At 38.0% G+C, this 19,187-nt stretch overlaps 1 protein-coding gene across 7 annotated transcripts in view; it reads left to right on the forward strand.

The window, feature by feature from the left end:
- The window catches only part of LOC115433109 (vang-like protein 1), a 70,315-nt gene that overhangs the window by 42,078 nt on the left and 9,050 nt on the right, over nt 1-19,187 (forward strand). For all 7 annotated transcript variants that reach the window (XM_030154339.1, XM_030154358.1, XM_030154384.1 and 4 more), the window contains 2 exons: nt 7,622-8,053; nt 10,407-10,582. In XM_030154339.1, the coding sequence (XP_030010199.1) occupies nt 7,622-8,053; nt 10,407-10,582 (608 nt within the window). The remainder of the gene's footprint in view (nt 1-7,621; nt 8,054-10,406; nt 10,583-19,187) is intronic.

Here is a 19,187-nt window from a genome sequence, read left to right on the forward strand (position 1 = left end):
AGCCCCTCCCCGAGACAAAGAATGGCTTGTGAAACTGTCTCAGAGTTGAATAAATCACTGCAGACACAAGACAAGAGTAAATCTGACAGGTGTTCTCAGTCACAGTGAGTGTGTTCATGACGCACATGTAGTTGAGAGCGGAGGACTTCACATGTCGCCTTGTCTGTGCTGTAATCATCCTCAGCCCTTGCCCTCGCTGCCCCTCCTCTCCAGATCGATCTCTGTCTTCCCTCTAATTGGCTGTCTTGCGATTGAACCCTTCTGCCACTATTCTCTCCTCTCCCCTTTGTTCCTCTCACCTCTTTGCTTCTCTCTCTTACACGTATTTTCAAGTGATGAATGGGACTGGGACTTCTCCAAGGCTGCTGGTACTGAACCAGATCAGGCTGTGGTGATTGGTTAATCCCGTGAGGAAATGTGGGTCACTAACGCCTATTTTTAGTGTTACTAGCAGAGGGAAAGCCCAGGTACTGTAGAAAGGATCCAGCAACAACACTGTCCTGAATTTCATTAGCACTGGGTGGGTCAGGTATGATGATGGGCAGTTTACCTCTTCTGCCTTTTATTACAATATCATAGTTACGAGTTTGATACTTGGTATTATGGCTGTGCAATTTGGTGAGAAAGCCATTTTTTGTAATTATTCTATACAATATTGTGATTTGAGTGTTTGGTTGCTGATCAAGGAAAATGCACTGATACTGAAATGCGTTTTTTTGTCCCCCAACTTAACCCATAAAGACCCAAGCATCCACAGTTGACCAAAAGCATCTACTGTTGTTCAATATTTAATACCTGTTGATCCACAAATCCTATCAAAAATGTCAGTAATTGGTGTAAAATACAGTTTGTCATCTTTTCATGGTCATCAGCTATGACCCATGTGGACATTCAGAGGCTCCGTAGTTACCATGGAAACACTGTCCTCTTCTACAACTTAGATTCACCGGTAAAACCCATGGGGTTTGATAAGTGACAGTGGATGGAGACACTTGTTTGGTTTTTTTTTTGTTCAGTTAATGATATCTTTGCTGAAAAAGTCACTTTTTCTTCAGTTTTCTTTTGTTTTCGATATAACCCTTAACTTTAATCTGAGTTCTAATGAGCATCTACATGATCAGTAAATGAAATATAGGAAAATACATAATTTTAACTGAAAAAAAAAGCAAAATAAAGGAGATAATATTACAATAAATGGTGATAAATAATTTCAGAAAGGTCAAATATAGAGAAGAATTAATTTGGGAACTGCCACAAAGGTAGCACTGGGTCTTTAAGGGTTAAACAAACCAACAGGAAATAGATTGAAATGTACAGTACCTGTCTGCTCGGTGTCTTTGAATCAAAAATTTCACCATTCCACCAAATTGCAGATTTTTGTGATTATACCATTACACAGGCTGACTATGTGATCATGATTCATGTAAAAATGCAGTTCTTGATAGCAGAGATTGTTTGGCTGCATGGACTACTTTCTTTACTGAAACTATATACATTTGTGACTGTAATATGATGTGCAATACAATTTTTATTATCACTGGGCAAAAATTTCATATTCCCATTTTGCATATTGTACTTCATATGGTCTGAGAGGACATGAGACCCCTGCATCTACTCTGTGCCTGTGCAGACTTTATCTAATTATGGACATTTTCATTCAGGTAATGCTATATATGTGATTGACAGCTGTGATTACCGGTCACTCATTAGATTCTGTCAAAAGCAACCAGGGTACAACTCAGCTGCTCTGCTCCATGGTTCAGTATTAAAGCTGAAAACAAGACTTCACATTTCCATAACAGCATGCAGCTATGTTAGCTCATCTATATTCATATACTGTATATTCATTTGATTTGGACTGACAATTTTATATAAATTAAGGCACCACTGGTATCAATGACCAGAGAAGGATATTTACAATGAATATGTTACATCAAACAATCAAAGGCCTCCAGAGGAAATTAATCTTGAGTTTTCACATTTTGATTAAAAGGCAAAACCTGTATCAGTCATCTTAATGTGATATATTCCCCTCCTCTAATTTGAAGCTGGGCACATTTGCTTAGATATGCAGTAATTACAGCTCAATAACCTATCCATTTAACTTTGAAGATTGACTATACGTTGTGTAAAAGCAGTGATAAAGATCTGATGGAGTCTCAGACAGATGTGATTTAGAGCTTTGCGATGCGGCCAACAAGCGATGAGTGTTGATGAGTGAGTTTCAGCCGCGAGGCACGAGGAGCTGTGATTCGCGTCTCCCCTGGGTGTCGGTGAGGTACGCCGTGGTCAGCCTGACACTCTTCCCTACATGTAATACCTATTGATTTCCTTTCTCACACATACTCAAACAGCTCATGCTTGTCCTCACCAGCTCGACGGCGGTCAGACAGGATTAAGACCTGAGAGTCTGTCACCAGTTAAGGCAGAAAAATACTCAGTACATCACTCCGCAAGGGATCAACTCGTTCACTTGGGCTATATTTACTGTTTGGGTCACTTCATACCTCGCATTTAGATTCAGGTTATGGAGCTGGCAGCACCTGCTTTGTCAAACAAAATACCTTCACTGCTGTGGTGAAACTGTTTAGTCGTCACTCCCTGATGATTTGTAAATCTCCATGTAACTAACACTTGTGCCTCGGCTCTTGTAAAGCGAAAATAATTAGGTTTGCTTACTTTTGTTCTCTGTAGGGAAGAATGGCTTCATGTGAGTAAACAGCCTGTTGCAGGAGTCTCTGTGGAAAAGCTGAGGGCCTCTCCAGTCCGCCTCACTCATTATTAATGAAGAGGCTTTCACTTGTCTATTCCAAAAACAATCTCCACTTCAATTGACCGGACTCAGATATGTATTATTTATACTTGTATGTTGCATTTTCAATCAGAATTTTACACACAACCGGGATGTTCATTCCTGGTTTGAATGTGTGTTTTTATTTAGCTTGGTTTTGTTGCATGAATGAATAGATGCAGTCACTAGTACACCTTAAGATCAGGTTGCAGCGATGTGGTAACATCTTCACTCTCTGAATGTTTGAACTCCGGTCATGCATTCCTCCGCCTGGTTTATGGCCCGGAGGATCAGCCAGTCGTGATGTTCGAGGAGTTCTGGAGCAGCGCCGACAGAGAGTTGAGAATTTACGACCGCATTGTCATGTCAAAGGTCAGGTGAAACCGAGACAGTTTGGGGTTTCAGAACTCATCAGAGACACCGACGTGAAAACCTAAACGGATAATTGAACAGTTAACATGTCGTCGTCTCCAGTGACTGACAGTGAGGCTATAGATAGACAGAGTTTACTCATGTTTAAGGCTATTTAGTTTTTAGCTCACAGAGGAATAAGATACATCAAACAGGGCTGTTTCTTTTTATGTTTCCCGGGAAACAGATTTTTACTGGGATTTGTACCAATACTATTTTGTGACATGTTATTTTAATTAAAACGGTGCAGCTCCAATTTTTGGGATATTCTGTTTGGACATATTGCTGTTTTGATCCAATTTTGGTAAATCGTTCAGCCCTAATATTAACCTTTTACATCATCATCATCATTATGTTTTGTCCTACAATATTAATGCTGGGTTAATGACACACTTATGCATTACTAGTATTTTTGACCCATAAAAACCTAATATTTTATATTGTGATTTTTTTGTTAATTATGTAATTTCAGATCTAATTTGAAGGTTGAGAAGTAGTGCTCCATTTGGGAACAGTATTTGTAAAATGTGACTTGAGTTACATTTATGAGATACTCCTTCTGATTTGAACTTTTCATTCATAATCTTTTTTTTACATTGCCAAATGAATGATTATTTTTATGTCCATCTCAACAGCAGCTTTGTCAGATAGTCCCTGATTTTTATTTCTTACATTGTGTGTATGTATTTGATATAGTAAAAGTGAAATGGCTTACCATACTGTTTTAAATTTAGGAGAGTTATATAATGTAAAAAGTGTTTGCTTGATCCAGTTGAAGACATGTTACATATCGTTAGCCTCATAGCATATAGCATAATTGCCTAAGTCATATTTTTGGCCAATTTGGGATTTCTGTGTAAAATGAATGGGCAGCGGTAGGAGAATAAAGTTATGCAAATATCACAATTTGGCCAAAAAATATGATTTGGGTAATTATGCTATGAGGCTAATGATATGCATGCTTCACGTGTGTAGACAGAATCAGAATAAACCTGGAAAACCCCTAGTTAGCATTTGTATTTTCATAATCATAATTCCAAACTTCTTCCATCACTAGCATAAAAGCGAGGAATAAATTACAGCTGCAGTGATTCATTGATGAGTAAAAAATAAATAAATCTTGCCTGTGTCCCAAGGTAGAGGAGTTACCAAGCTTAACAGGACATTTCAGGATGCCCTCTAAGTCTGTTTTCTGACAATTTATAGACCAAAAACTGTTCAATTAATGAAAAATTATCAGCAGATTCACTGACAATGAGGATAATTGTTAGTTGCAGCCCTGGTGTAAGTGTTTTTTTTTTCCTTTTTTTGGTGTAGTGGTGAGATGCTAATGTTAGAACATGTGTATACTCAGTAGATTCTTTCTAGCTTCAAAGTCAATCTGCACATACTGCCTGGAACCTCGCATTGTTCTGTCTCATCTCTCTTTTTTGCTGCTGTTAGAACCCTGAGGCCAGTGGGACACTCTCCATCCCAATGCAGCATCCTCCTCCTGCATCGCCCAACCCCCTCCCCTTAGTCTGAAGTGATCATAATGTATCCCCCACCCACCCACACGCAAACCATCTTCTCTCTTCTAGTGTGCTACTAATGTCACTAAAAAAGAAAGATGTCAGCGAGAATCAAATTACCACAAAATTCATCGCATTTTGTTAACATCACCTTCGGGTGATGGGGGGAAAAAAAGAACTGCTATTGAATGTTCCTGTTGCTGATGGCAGCTCATTATCTGCACTTTCTCGTTGGCAGTGGCAGCGTTCAGCCACTCACAGGGCCACGTTAGCAGCTTGTTATGACTACCATGTAAAGAGTCCTTATCTTTGTTGTTCTAACGGCTCTGCTTCGACACCGCTGACCTTCATTATCTGCGGATGCAGTCAGACCCAGACGTCAGCGTGGCCCAGTTGGCAGTTTGCTCTGTTTACTTTTTCCACTTCCTATCTTCTATTCCTTTCTTTCTCACGTGCTTGGAAACAATGTAGAGCACCTTCACTGGACAAATCCCTGCTATTTGGCATCGGAGTGTGTATTGGCAAGAATCTGGCAATATGATACATTCACAATACCAGGATCACGATATGATATATCGCGATATATCACAATGCTGTTAACAAGGCGATATTTTTGGTTTTGTTTCTTTTTTTTTTTTTGTTAAAGTTTATTTCCTGGAAAAACTTAAAGTGCAGCATTTGGATAAATAAAGTTTTAACAGGCAGGTTTACCAGGACAAAAATCTCACAAATAAATAAATAAATAACGTACAGACATTACAGTTTAAGATCCTGCCTAAATGTTCATATTCTATTAGTTGTGAAAAGAATGCATAGTGTTCAGTCCCTGAATCGTCCAACATCAAAACATTATTTTTGTGCGTTCCCAGTAAAAAAAACTAACATCTGCCTCTTTCAGACAGTAAAAAGGGCTTTTAGGATGCCTGAAGTAACCATTATAACAATAACCGTTAATAACCAACAACAGAGCAAAATACCCATGTGAATATATAAATAAAAGAACTCGATAAACAAAAAAGAAAAACAAAAAGCAAAAATGAATCTCCGCCTTGTCTGCATTTGAATAAATACTTAAAAATATCGATACAGTACTTTTTAATATTGATACAGTATCATGAAGTGAAATATCATGATATATTGCAGAACCGATATTTTCTTACACCCCTGATTTGGTGTTGTATGTCAGTGTGATCTACTGGTCTGAAAACTGTCATTTACAGTGTATATAAGCATTTTCATTTATTTAATATCCTCAGTAAAATATTGAGCATTAAATAAGTTTTTGCATTTTTCAAAAACTGCATCAAGTTATATCCTTTTTCCAATAAATTAATAAACAGAAGATTTACTGTAGCACATTGAAGCAAGGTCCCAATACTTAAAATGGACCATCAACTACAGATTTGATGTTTGGCAATTTCAGATCTAACTTTGCAAGTCAAAAAAGTTGCAGTTTGTCGTAAAAGTTTTGAAGTAACATCTGGTTAAGCTTGAAATGACCCAGTGGACTGCAACTTCTGCCCAACAAGATACATGTCGCCAACACTAAAGCTTCTGTTGCAGAGGTGAAATAATATTAAATCAGGTTAAATTCACTACAGGTCTGGTCATGTTGAAGCTGCAAAGACATCTTCAGCAACTCAGAACAAACAGTTGAGGGAGACGGTTCTGATGACATCACTTTTCATCAACTTTCTATTTCCACATTTTCACTGTCTGATATGTCAAATACTTTTCCAACAAACTGACACTTTCGTGACTTGTAAAATTGTCTGTTAAGCTGACAAGCATCATATGTGTAAATTATGTTCCACTGAGCACCATTTATTCTACAAACAACCTATTATGCAACGCTCATGATTTAAAATGTATTCTCGGAGATTGATTGTTTGTACAGTGCTATTATTCATTTATTGAACTCTGCAGTCTGTGTAATTTGTCTGAGTAAGAAATTGACACCATCCAGATTCTAAAATCATTACACTGACCAACTCTACTGTGATATGATCGCATGTATTGTCACATGTGAGCGCAATGTGACCCCCCCCCCCCCCCCCCCCCCCCCCCCCCGCACACACACAGAATCTGATATAAATTCACAGGTTGCTTTATGGGCTTGACAGAAAGTCAGAACAAAATAGAACCATAAAACTATGGAAATGAAAAGAAACAAAACATGAAACAGTACATTAAAAGAAACACTAGAAATCAAAGTCATCGGAACTAATTTAACTAATAAGGAGACAAAGACACTTTTGTATGTTGATAGCCATTTATACAGTATATGTCTAATTTGCACATATTTCTATTACACACTGCTTTATATTTTTGAATATATTTATATTTTATTGTGTTGTTATTAGTTGTAATTGCACTGTACTGCTGGGACTACCCAAAATTTTGTTGCACAGCCTGTGTAATGACAACAAATTCTGTTCTATTCTGTTTTATTTTGTCCTGTGGTTGTTGTTGTGTACATGACGCAGCAGTGGAAACACAAAAGATGAAATTTGACCTTATCATTTACTAAACTCACCATTTTCCATTGTCACAGAGATACAAAAAACACATTTAAAAAAAAATCTTAATTTTAATGTAAATCCTGTTTGAATGTGGACCACTGGCCCCAAATATGTAGGTGACAGTTTATTTTGTAGGGACAGGGCCCATCTCTGGTCAAAGCTGATTAGTCATTCATCTGTGGTTACTGTGTTGGGAATCTGCTCACTTACAGTAGATGCCAAAGAGTATTCTAGGATCACACTGAACATCAGAGCTTTCCATCTTTTTTATTTATTTTCAATTCTCTGAAACCTTCTCTCACATTTTCCCTACAGTGACTCTTTTGTTTTTGCTCTGTGTTTGGTCATCACCTTAACTCGCTCTGTCTTTCTCTTCGTGTTCGTAGGATGACAACTGGGGCGAGACCACCACGGCCGTCACGGGCACGTCAGAGCACAGCCTCTCTCAGGAGGACATCGTCCGCATCACCAAGGACCTGGAAGACAGCGTGGGACTGGACTGCCGCCGTTACTTCACTCTGACCCTGGCTGTGATCCTGGGTCTACTGGTGTTTCTCACGCCGCTCGCCTTCCTTGTGCTCCCCCACCTCCTCTGGCCTGAGAAGCTGCAGAGCTGTGGCACAGCCTGCGAGGGTCTATTCATCTCCGTGGCCTTCAAGCTGCTTATTCTGCTGCTCGCCGTCTGGGCACTCTTCTTTCGGCCTCCACGAGCTGGTCTCCCGCGGGTCTTCGTTTTTCGTGCACTGCTTGCTGTGCTTGTGCTGCTGTTCGTTGTTTCCTATTGGCTGTTTTATGGAGTGAGGATACTCGACTCACAGGTCAGTAAAGACAAGGAATTACTAGTTTTTAATATATAATTTTTTTGGATTTGTCTTTATTTTGATTTTGCTCTTTTTTTGCTTTTGTGTGCTCTGCTGCTGTAAATCTGGAATTTCCCCTTGTGGGACTAATAAAGGAATGTCTTATCTTGTCTTATGTTATGTTATGTTATCTTATCTTATCTTATCTCTTCTTATCTTAAAAAATGTTTGATCCTGATAATACAAATTTTGGACTTTGCAAAAAATTTTCAATTTTCATTCCTGTTTTCAATGAAAAATTGAGAAATATATCAAGAAGATGGATTTCAAAGAAAGTCTGGCTGCAGACCTTCACTTTAATGACACATTTGGTGCAATCAAAGATTACAAAAAATTATTCTGTATACAAATTTTTTAGAAATGTCAAACCACCACAACCCATTTTCAAGTTATCTCTAATTTATAAGAACAGAAAAATTAACATTAATGTCATTTCCACATCACCTTATGTGAGTCATTTTTTGAAGACACTACACTCGATTAACTTGTGTTATTTAAAAAAAAAAAGCACGTATTGAAAGTAGTCAATTATTTAAATGTGATAAAATAAGTTAAAGGACTCTCAGCAGAATGTATCTTTCATATTACATTGAATTTTACCGTTGTAATAATAAAGTCACTGCTTTCCAAAAACATGCTTCTCATTGAAAGTTTTCAGAAATCCTTGAATTTGAATTACTAGTTTTTGCTTTAATGCAGTAAAGTTTAATTCTTGACATGCAATTATAGATAATGATTTTGTCTTTTCTGTTGGCTTCGTGCTTTGTTTGGCTTAGAGGTGTCTAGGTCTGCAGCCAAACTGACTAGGTACTGTACTTCTTATTCCTCATGAGGGTTGTGGGGATACTGGAGCGTTTCCTGGCAACCCGTGAGTGAAGGCGGGGTACATCCTGGACGTCTCACCAGTTCATCGCAGTGTTACACTGCACTACATTCCTTAATTTTTTCATTCATTAAAGACAGAATTTGCAAAAAACAAAATTGATCTGTTAGTTCAAAATTTCAATTGAATACTGCTCTATTTTTTCCTCTGTTCTTGTTTTCAAAAGAAAAAAAAACTTTCAAGACACACACTGACCCACATGGTGCACACTCTTATCTAAAAATACACTTAGTGATTCTCCAGACAAGCACATACACACATTGAGAATCAAATATTTCCAATACCACCGGGAGATGTCTCATATTTTGCAGATGTGTTCATTTTTAATGCCTTTAGGAGCTCAGCAAAATCACAAACAACCAAAGCAGAGATATTTAGTTTCCCCAGTGCTATGTGTTTACTGTGTTAGTCATAATTTAAAGTCCCTATTGGTCGCTCATTCAGAATGCTTGTAGCTAAAAAGCTTTCAGTCCTTTGAAATGCCTCTAAATATTCACATGCTCTACATCTTGTCTTACATGTGTATGCCTTTTATCCCTGCAGGAGCATTTTTTGCTTGTTTTGTTTCATTCTTTGCACATATTTATAACTTATACAACTATAAACACAGACCATAGATTTGCTACCAGATGAGCTCAAAACATGCAACCGTTTTTAATGCACCTGTGTGCTATGTTTGGAAAAGCAGTTTACATCAGTGCAAGGATTTCCACTGTTACAGCTCTGTTTCTGTTGTAAATGCCAGATTTTTTTGTTGTCAGTTGCAGTTTGTGGCATCATCTAATATGATTGAGGACATAGATTTACTTGCTGTGGCGGCATTTCTAATTGAGAAAAGTGTAAAATTTGTTGCATCTTTTGTAATTTTCATCGTGTTATATCTTTTTCATCATGTTGAATAAGAGGCACTGACTCATGAAATCAGAAACATTTATGTGGTTACATCCAATTATATCTTTGACTTTTTTTGTTGTTTTTGTGTAATTTTTTTCTTGCAGCAAGAAACGGTAAATTTACTCAATTAAAAACCACAGGTACAAACAGTCCTAGATCAAATGTATTCAAATTAGGGATCAGTCCCTCTAGCTGAGATTAATGGCCAACTTTTGGGTTTGTTCCATTTCAGTGGTTTTCCGCACAATGCAAGACACAGTATGATTTCTGCCCTGAACGGTGGAACTCATCATCTGAGCGAATAAATCTTTGTGACTTAATTTGCATCTGATACCTTAGTTTAAAAAGATCACAAAATGAAATCCACATTGCTGTCAGGAGAAAATGCCACGGCTGATTAATGAATTAACCATCCTCCCCCATGTCCTTAACTTTTTTTTTTTTAATTTTTTTTTTTATCATGAACATTTGGGCTGAACTGCGCTCACCACTGGACATTCACTCTACTTACCACTGCACTCTTCACTCTCTCAGGATGAGAACTACCAGGGCATAGTGCAGTACGCTGTGTCTCTGGTGGACGCTCTGCTCTTCATCCACTACTTGGCCATCGTCCTGCTTGAGCTCCGGCAGCTGCAGCCATGTTTCTCTGTGTGCGTGACACGTTCCACCGACGGTGAGACGAGGCACTACAACCTGGGTCAACTCAGGTGAGACGCACATAATGATTAGTTTCTCTGCATCTTGCGATAATGTTGTTTGCGTTCATTTTGAGATGATGATAAGGTGAATGATAAAAGAGAAACTTAGCTGTGTACTCTACCAGTTAATCTGATGATAGCTGACAAGTGGCTGTTCTGGATCTGATGTTGGTGTGCTGAGCATGAATGCTTCAAATGAGTAAATAACATGATTTTTCATAGGTTGTGGTCTCTGTGCTCTTGCGTATATTCTCCCATTTTCCTCTTGTGTGTGTGTGATGACTTGTTCTTGTGCTCAGTCGGATGGAGAAGGTTTAATGACTCAGTAACTTAGATGATGTTGTGTTTAGACATTTGTGTTTCTTTTACCTTAGGTTTTTTGGTGGTTTGTTTTTTCTTTTTGGTATATAAGTCTTGATACGCGTCAGAATAAACAATATACAGAAGGTCTTTGGTGACCTATCTTTGTGTTTTCTTAACCAATTTTTAAAATAATTTTAGTTTGCCTACAATCTAAAATGAGAAACTATTTTTGCAGATTTACTTTTGGCAGGTGCATATTTAACCCATAAAGACCCAGTGCTGCTTTTATGGCAGTTCCCAAATAATATTTTCTCTGTAGTTAACATTTCTAAAGTGATTTATCACAGTTTATTAGAATATTATCCTCTGTATTTTGCATTTTTCACTGTAAATCACGTATTTTCCTAAATTTAATTTCATATATTCAATTTAGATGTTCATGAAAACTCAGTCAATTCAGAGGTTATTATATCAAAACAAAGAAAAGTCAAGATAAAAGTGATTTTTTTTTTTCTGCAAAGATATCAATACCTGAACATAAAACAAGTTTCTCCATCCACTGTCATTGACCAAATTCCATGGGTTTTACTGGTGAATCAATGTTGTAGAAGACGGTGTTTCCACATTCACTACAGAGCCACATGGGTCATATCTGATGACCATGAAAAGATGACAAACTGCATTTAACATCAATAATTTACATGTATCGATAGGATTAGTGGATCAAGATTTTAGTTCAGTAAATGCTTTTGGTCACTGGTGGAGGTCTGGATATTCATGGGTTAATTGCACAGTTCCTTTCAACAGATTTTACTATTTAATGCACATGTTGCCATTTGGAGAGCTGAAAATACACTGTGCGAGTGAATGGATGACAGAAAAAGTAAGACGAAGAGACAAGATAGATAGAGGCAGCTTGTCTGACGTGAGCGACCAGGGGATAGCGCAGGAGAGAACGTGGATGGATGAAAGGGAGGGGAAGAGAGGACTTGTGGGCGAAATGAAGGCGGTGGAAAAGATAGAAACTGGGACAACTCAAGTGAGAGAAATGGGAAAAGGAGAGGGAAGGAGCCGGTTTCACACGCTCCGTGATGGAAGTAAGGAATTTGTACAGGAGGCACTCATGGAAGTCAAGAAAGCACGGGATGTATGCCTGAGGAAAAAAGACAGGAAGAGAGGAAGGTGATTTAGGAGAAAGAAGGAGTGAGTGAGTGAAGGAATGAAGAGGAGACTAAGAAGGGTGCCTTAGACAAAGTGGCTGACAGGGAGAGGAAACCGTGCCAGGAGAAAAAGGAGAGGGTGGGGAAGACTTCAGAGAGGAAACTCCTCAGAAAAGAGCAGACAGCAGAGGGCGGAGAACAGAGGAAAGACCCAGGAGACCGAGGCTAGAGAGAGGGAGAATAGAGAGAGAGGGATTAATAGTTAATAGGGGGGGTGGTGTGGAAGAATCCTAAAATGTATGTGAGAATGAAAAGAAGGAAAGGTGTGTGTGTGTATTTGTGCTAACAGGAAAGAACAGCTCAGACGAGACAAACCAGGTTTTTATGACCTTACTATCTCCAAGGAAAAACAGGAAGATCCCATTTTTAGCTGTGATAGCTCAAACACAGCAGCTCTCCTGTTGCGCCCCCGTATCAATATGCAGCCCCCAGTCTCCCAAACATTCCCTCTGGCGGGTAACTATAAAACCTGAAGGATTTATAGATGAACTTCTTTTATTACAGGATGGATGAAATACAATCCTATATCAGCTGTTACATTCTTTCTCAAATTTGAAGGCGGACTGTTTCACGCCTGGAAAACGAGGCATTAAGCAATCATTAGACAAAAGACAGATTTGCACTTCATTCTGTAATAACAGCCACGTTTTCTAATAATCTGCAATAAATGAATTTACATGGTAGTGATTATTTAAAAAAGTTTTGTTGAAAAACTGCGAAAACTATGCATTACACGATAACTGATAATCAGGATTGGATATGTTTGTCGTAAAATGTCTAACTTTTTATACCTGATTGCAGTTTTTTACTTTTCTGCATCATATAACAGTTGCTACTTAATTATGTAATAGCAGCCATTTGTTTTTTGTGCTACAACATAATACACCATGAACATAATCTTTAAGAAGTTGGCCTGCATTTTGCAATAAAGTATTACATATTCCCAATGTAATAGCACAGTGCATTATGCAATAATCATCATTAAACTATGTCTTTACAAAAGTTCAAGTAGGCTGCCTTTATAGGTGACTGAGGCCCTAGACAAAATAGCTACAGGAAGTAACGAACAAAATCAGCTATTTTTCATATTTACTTGTAGGGACTTGATGTCAAAAGCCAACCTGTGAAAAGTCTTTCACACTTGCAAAGATCTTTTGACAGAACTCCAGAAGAAAACCATCAGAAAGCTGCAGCTCATTCACAGTACAGCTGCTAAGAGTACAAGATTATGTATTTTATAATAACCTCCACACATATGGGACTATTATTTAAAATATAGTCATAAATAAATGAAGGCAGAGAACTGGTCAGACTGACAAAACTGCTGAGGGAAGGATCTAAATAATGGGATTATTTATTTATTTGCCGATCATTCTTATTGGTAATTACTGAAGTATTCTTTGTGGGGTCGAGACATAAACCATCGACTCAAGGTATTCAAACATTTTTTAACCAATAATAAATGAAAAGTCAAGTATTTAGTTCATTACACAAATAAGTATTATGTCAAATAGCAAAACTAAATCAAAGTAGAATGATTTACATAAATAATTCATACTTAGTTCAATGATACCAGTTTATAGTGATTATTATATTAGGTAGCACCACAAAAAAATCCCCTTCAAATCGAGATGATAGGCTGCCTAAACTGATTTCTTTTGAATAATGGCTGTCTTTAATTTCATTTTGAAGCTTTGATGCTCATTTCTACTATCCTCAGTTACATATGGTGGTAAATTGTTCTAGTTTAACTCGAGGAGTAAAATGAGCAACTAATAAAAACAACCCTCGAGAAAAGAGGGCGGTGAATTTCCTGGTCTGGGTTCTTCAGGTAAACTGTGCAAAGGGTTGTTGCCTTGTTTTCAGCCTTCAGCAAAGAACTGGATGACTAATATTCAGGGAAATTTATAACACATTTCCTTCTGGCTGTTCACTATTACCAAATGCAGCAAGTAATTAAAAAAATGTAGGTGAAGTGTAATATAAAATGTATTACATTCTGTCATATCATTACGTAATGCAATGTTTTTTCATAAGACTGTGTGACAGACGTGTTCAGACATTGTCTTTACATTTGTAAGGAGTAATCTAGTTAAATATGTGTTTTGTTATAGAGTCAGAATTGACATAAGGAAATGCATTTACTGTGCTGACGGGGCTTTTTCATTGAAAAGGCTATTGATTTTCATATTGAACTGCATTGTTAGAAGCAGGTCAGGCAAGTGTCTGTGTGTCTGTGTTATGGTCTGGTTGGTGTGTTTGCTGGCTGCCTTGGGGGTGTTGTCCTTTGTAAACTGTGCCATTCATCCCTGCTTGGCCAGCAGCAGGCCTGGCCTCGCTCTGTTGTCCGTCTGTGACTGTAAACACATAGCTAATTAGTGCTCCCTGCAGACTGGAGCGCAGCATCTGGTCAGGCCGACACACACAAACACACACACACACGCACATGTGCATGGGTAATTGGACCATATACATGTAAATGACACATTTAACCACAAATATGAACAATGTAGGAAACAGGAGCTGGATTTTTATCTCTCCTGCTGCTGACATTCCTGTTTCTTTGGCATCCATCCTATGCCTTATCATAAAGGAGACCCTGCCTCGGCCCCCGGGCCCTGAAGGCTTGTCTCTGTTTGTCTGGCCTTTGATGCCAATCACAGAGCAGCCTTTTTGTACCCATGTCAGACCAGACACGTTAAATATGAATGCATTCCTTACAGCCTGGGTTTTTGCAGAGGAGTTCAGGGTTAAATGCATTAATTGCTCAGGACTTTTCAATGAGGCATTCCTGGACCACTCACTTATGAATAGAACTGCTCAAATCACCTGTCTCGATTTCATGGTGTCTAGGTTGCTGTGAACACTTTTTGCTCATTTTTTCCACAGGATTTTGGGACAATATTAATGTTTAAAATAACAGCTGACTGAATTACTAATGCTGATTTTTTTTTTTTTTCCTGTTTATTTAGTTTTTGTCATTGTTTTCTCCTCCCTTTGTGTCAAGGAAACCACTAACTGATCTATTTCATCACAATAACTTTTAATGAGAATGAAGTCAATCTTACAGTTTTCTGGACAATTGTGATATCAACACGATAGAAGTATTTGTATTTTCTTATTCTCATTTATTTGCGCTGAAAAAAAATGATGACCAATAAGACCTTTTCACCCTATTATGAATGACAAGAATAAGAAGATAGATTAAAAGTAACTGCTACTGTCTGTGCATCTTTCTGCCACATGGAGATGCTTCTGTTGGCTTAGATTTTTTGGTGAATCCAAAATTTTCCAACAGGCTGACCTGCTGATAAATAAATGATGGTGCAGACTATGTGGGAAAATGTGCTTTATTTTGGTTAATGTCAGTTAAAGTGGGTGAAATGTACAATATTACACTGCCTCTCTTTCAACCCCAGGTGAAATATTGATAAATCGCCTTTGAGCGTTAACCACACATCAATAATAATAACCCACTTTTATGCAATTATGCAGAAAAATGTAAATCCAAGGAAAAACACCACGTTGACCCTATTTGGTAGACACCACCACCATCCTGTGTCTCTGTTGTATTTCTATATAGGTATTTTTTCTATATCCTTTTACTTTCTGTGGTTGTTATTTCAGCTTCAGCAGTTCAGACCCTGTGTTCAGTTCCTCATCAGGGCGAAGTTTACATTCCTGATGCTGCTCTGTAAGCCAGTCAAGCTGCCAGGTTTGAATGGTTTTGTGTCATGTTTGCTTAACTTAATAATTGATCAAAGTTAGGAAGCAGCAGGGACTCTGACTCAGCACTTGTGCAACTAGTTGCTAAACAATGGTCTAGTCTGTAGTCCTCAGGGTGCTTAATGCATGTCAGGACCTTCTGGGTCATTTATATGGACCAAAGGAGTTCCTATCACACTCCCTGTTGTCTCTGTGGCGGAAATGAGCAGCGACTCTGGCCTGTTTACGCCCTACAGTGTGTTTGTTTTGCTGAACTGTGCTCCCATATATACGGTATATCACTGAAATCATCTTAGGTTGTTTCCTTTTTGCTGATGGTTGGAGATAATCAAGACAATGACTTGTTTGTTGTTCAGGAAATGATCAGTATACACCATGTTCTGCGATGCCTGTTTGTATTAGAATGGAACAGCCTTTACATACTAATGCAGGTAGAGTGAAATCATATTCAGAGGCTTTTGAACTCTGCCTGCTTTTCATAAATGTTGTTTCTAGCAATCTTAATTTAATTATAACATGTCTTGAGCATGTCTGTCATGTGTTTCCACTGGCACACTGTTTTCTCTGCATTTATTTAAAAATACAAGTTCACACCCATGCAAGTACTTCACAGATGAACTCTTGAAACACCCACATATTTTTTATTTGAGTACAACTGACAGTGCCAAAAAAATGTTAGTACTTCTTTTTATTTCACATTTATTTACTTAATAATTTCACCTCTGTATATAAATGTTAAACATGTCAATCATTGTAAATGAATCTAGCAAATTTACCAACCATGTTACTGTATCCAATGTTATATGCATTGTATGACAGTAGCTCCTGTAGGAATACTATGTATGAAATCATTGCAAATCAAAGAAGTGCAGGTTAACTGGGGATTTTCTTAATTTCACTGTTGCTTTTGCATTGTTTCAGTGTTTAATGGGGTGTTGAATTGTCGCTTTCACTATCTAACCTCTTCAGCTTTCCCTCTTCTTCAGATACAGAGCAAACATCAAACTTGAGTCAAAGCTAAAAATTGAGGGTTTTCCGTAGCTCTTCAGGTGCTGTCTGCCTTCCCTACCTTTGTTGAAGACTCACATAAATAAGCATGGCATGAAGAGGTTATGTTTTATCAGTAAACACATACCTTGTAATTGTACTAAGTCATTGCCTTCACCAGATCTGGGAGCACAAAATTACAAAACCTATTGAAAATGATAAAGCTGAAAAGAGAAACAGGTAAAAGTAACTTGGTTGATTTTACATTCATTTGACATAGGTGGAGCCAAAACTGGCTTTGGTGTTGCATCTAAACCTTATAATCATGGGGAAATCCCTGGCAAGTAAAAGATGTGCACTGAAATATACTGTTTTTTCTGTAGGTACTTAGGGTTGCCCAATAGAACTGCTTTATACGCTTTTGTTGTTAAATCAAATCATCATTTTCTGCAAGATCATCTTATGTTTATAGCATCCCATCCCGTCTGAGACACATATCTCTAAAAAGTCGAGTTTTGATGAGCTCAGACATTGTATTTTCCAGCTCATCTAAGGGCGTTTATGTAGAGCGCCTTATTGTTTAATTTATATGGTTATCACTGGACCGACAGGGGATGTAAGATTGTGAATTTAAACTAAGCTGCCAGACAAGTGTAGTGGAGTGAAATAGAGAATATTTCATTTGAGTGAAAGTGTAAAGTTGATTTCCATTACCTCCTGTGTCCTGAGATTCCACCCTTAGATAATCACACTGGATACACAGACGACCTGTATCGCCCTTTCATGAGTCACGTATTATTTTTAAACCAGTCTAAACATCTGCGTTGCAACTGTGTTGGCCTGTCATGTTGCTGCTGTCAGCTCTTATGCATGTGACTGACAACAGATGGTAACGTGGCAGAAGTGAATGACATTTTGACTATGTAGCTTTAGCTGTAAAAGTGCCTGCGTAATGTGGACGTCTAGTTAACCCTTCACTTAATGTGTGGTTTGCCCTTTGTTTAGGATGGAGTAAGTGTTACAAGCGTAGAGAAAGGTCAGAAAGCATCTCAGAGGGCTTTTATCAGGGTCAGAGGTCATGATTTGATCCTCCATAGAGATAATGTAAAGCACATGACTGCTTTGTGCTGTTGTTTGTGTATATTAAGTTTGTTCCCCGCGTGGCTGAAACAATGAAACACTGAGGTCTCACTCATGTTTAGATCCATGTGAACACGCAGTCAGGATACTATGAAGGAGTGTAAGTTTGAAGCTATATAACATGTAAGGACACCCAATGTGTGTACAGTTAGTTTAATAGTAATGTGTAATGAAGGACAAGACCTGGCATGTTCCCTGATCCACCGTGTAAAGGATCAGGATCCGGGCTATGGCTGCAGTCAGTCTTTCTCTTTCATGCTGCTTTCTGCTCCTCCTGTTCTTTTTCTTTTGGATTTTTTCCATCGCCTCAGAAAAAGAGGAGCGATCTTGTTGTTGTTGTTGTTGTCCTGTTTTTGCATTGTATTTAATTTGACACACTCTTATCTGGCTTCCTGCTCTCTTTTTCATCTTTATATAAGGCAATAACTCTCAAAATGATGAAATTTGCGGACTGCAAATACTACATGTAACTTAAAAATAACACATAGCTGTTACGTTTAGGCTGTGACAGGCCCTGGTAAGTTTTGTTGTGGTCTTGGCACAAAAACGACTAGGTTAGGGTTGTTGTCACACTTGCTTATGATGTCTAGGTCCAGTGTTTCTTACTTTATAACCATCCTGTTGGACGAAATCATCTGACTGTGATCACGACAATTTTTGTACAAACATGAACTTATTCAAATGACTACAAGAGAGCACATGGCTGCTTTAATCTGCTTTCAGAAATCAAAAATCAATCAGGTATGGTCTGGCTGGTCACTACAGAGACCCATTATTTATTCATCAAAATCACATCCTCAAGGCAACACAGAAATGCAATTTTCTTTTTACAGCTTCTAAGAAATTAATGAAGTTTGGCTGAGTAGTTGATCATGTTGCATACAATGACAAAGAACCATGTTTTTCTCACTCTTTCTAATTAATTTGATTTTCTTTTGTTCCTTTCTCCTCTTTTTATCCAGTTTATCACGCCTCGTGATAAGTCTTTTCAATCTGGACGTATGAGGAGTGTCCATGATTAATGATGATGGTTTCTAGGAATGTGTTTTGTTTTGGGAATTTCCCATAAGGGCATTAACCCTCCTCTTGTGCTAGCTTATTGTTACCATCTCTTATGTTAACGGGTCTGTTTTGACCCATGTCTTAAAACAGCTGTAAAATACACTAAAAACAATTATCCATCATCCAATTTGTTTCTCATCTCTTGGTTACTTTGTTAGGTTTCCTTATTCATGAAA

The sequence above is a fragment of the Sphaeramia orbicularis genome, chromosome 2, assembly GCF_902148855.1.
Source record: "Sphaeramia orbicularis chromosome 2, fSphaOr1.1, whole genome shotgun sequence".
NCBI lineage: Eukaryota > Metazoa > Chordata > Actinopteri > Kurtiformes > Apogonidae > Sphaeramia > Sphaeramia orbicularis.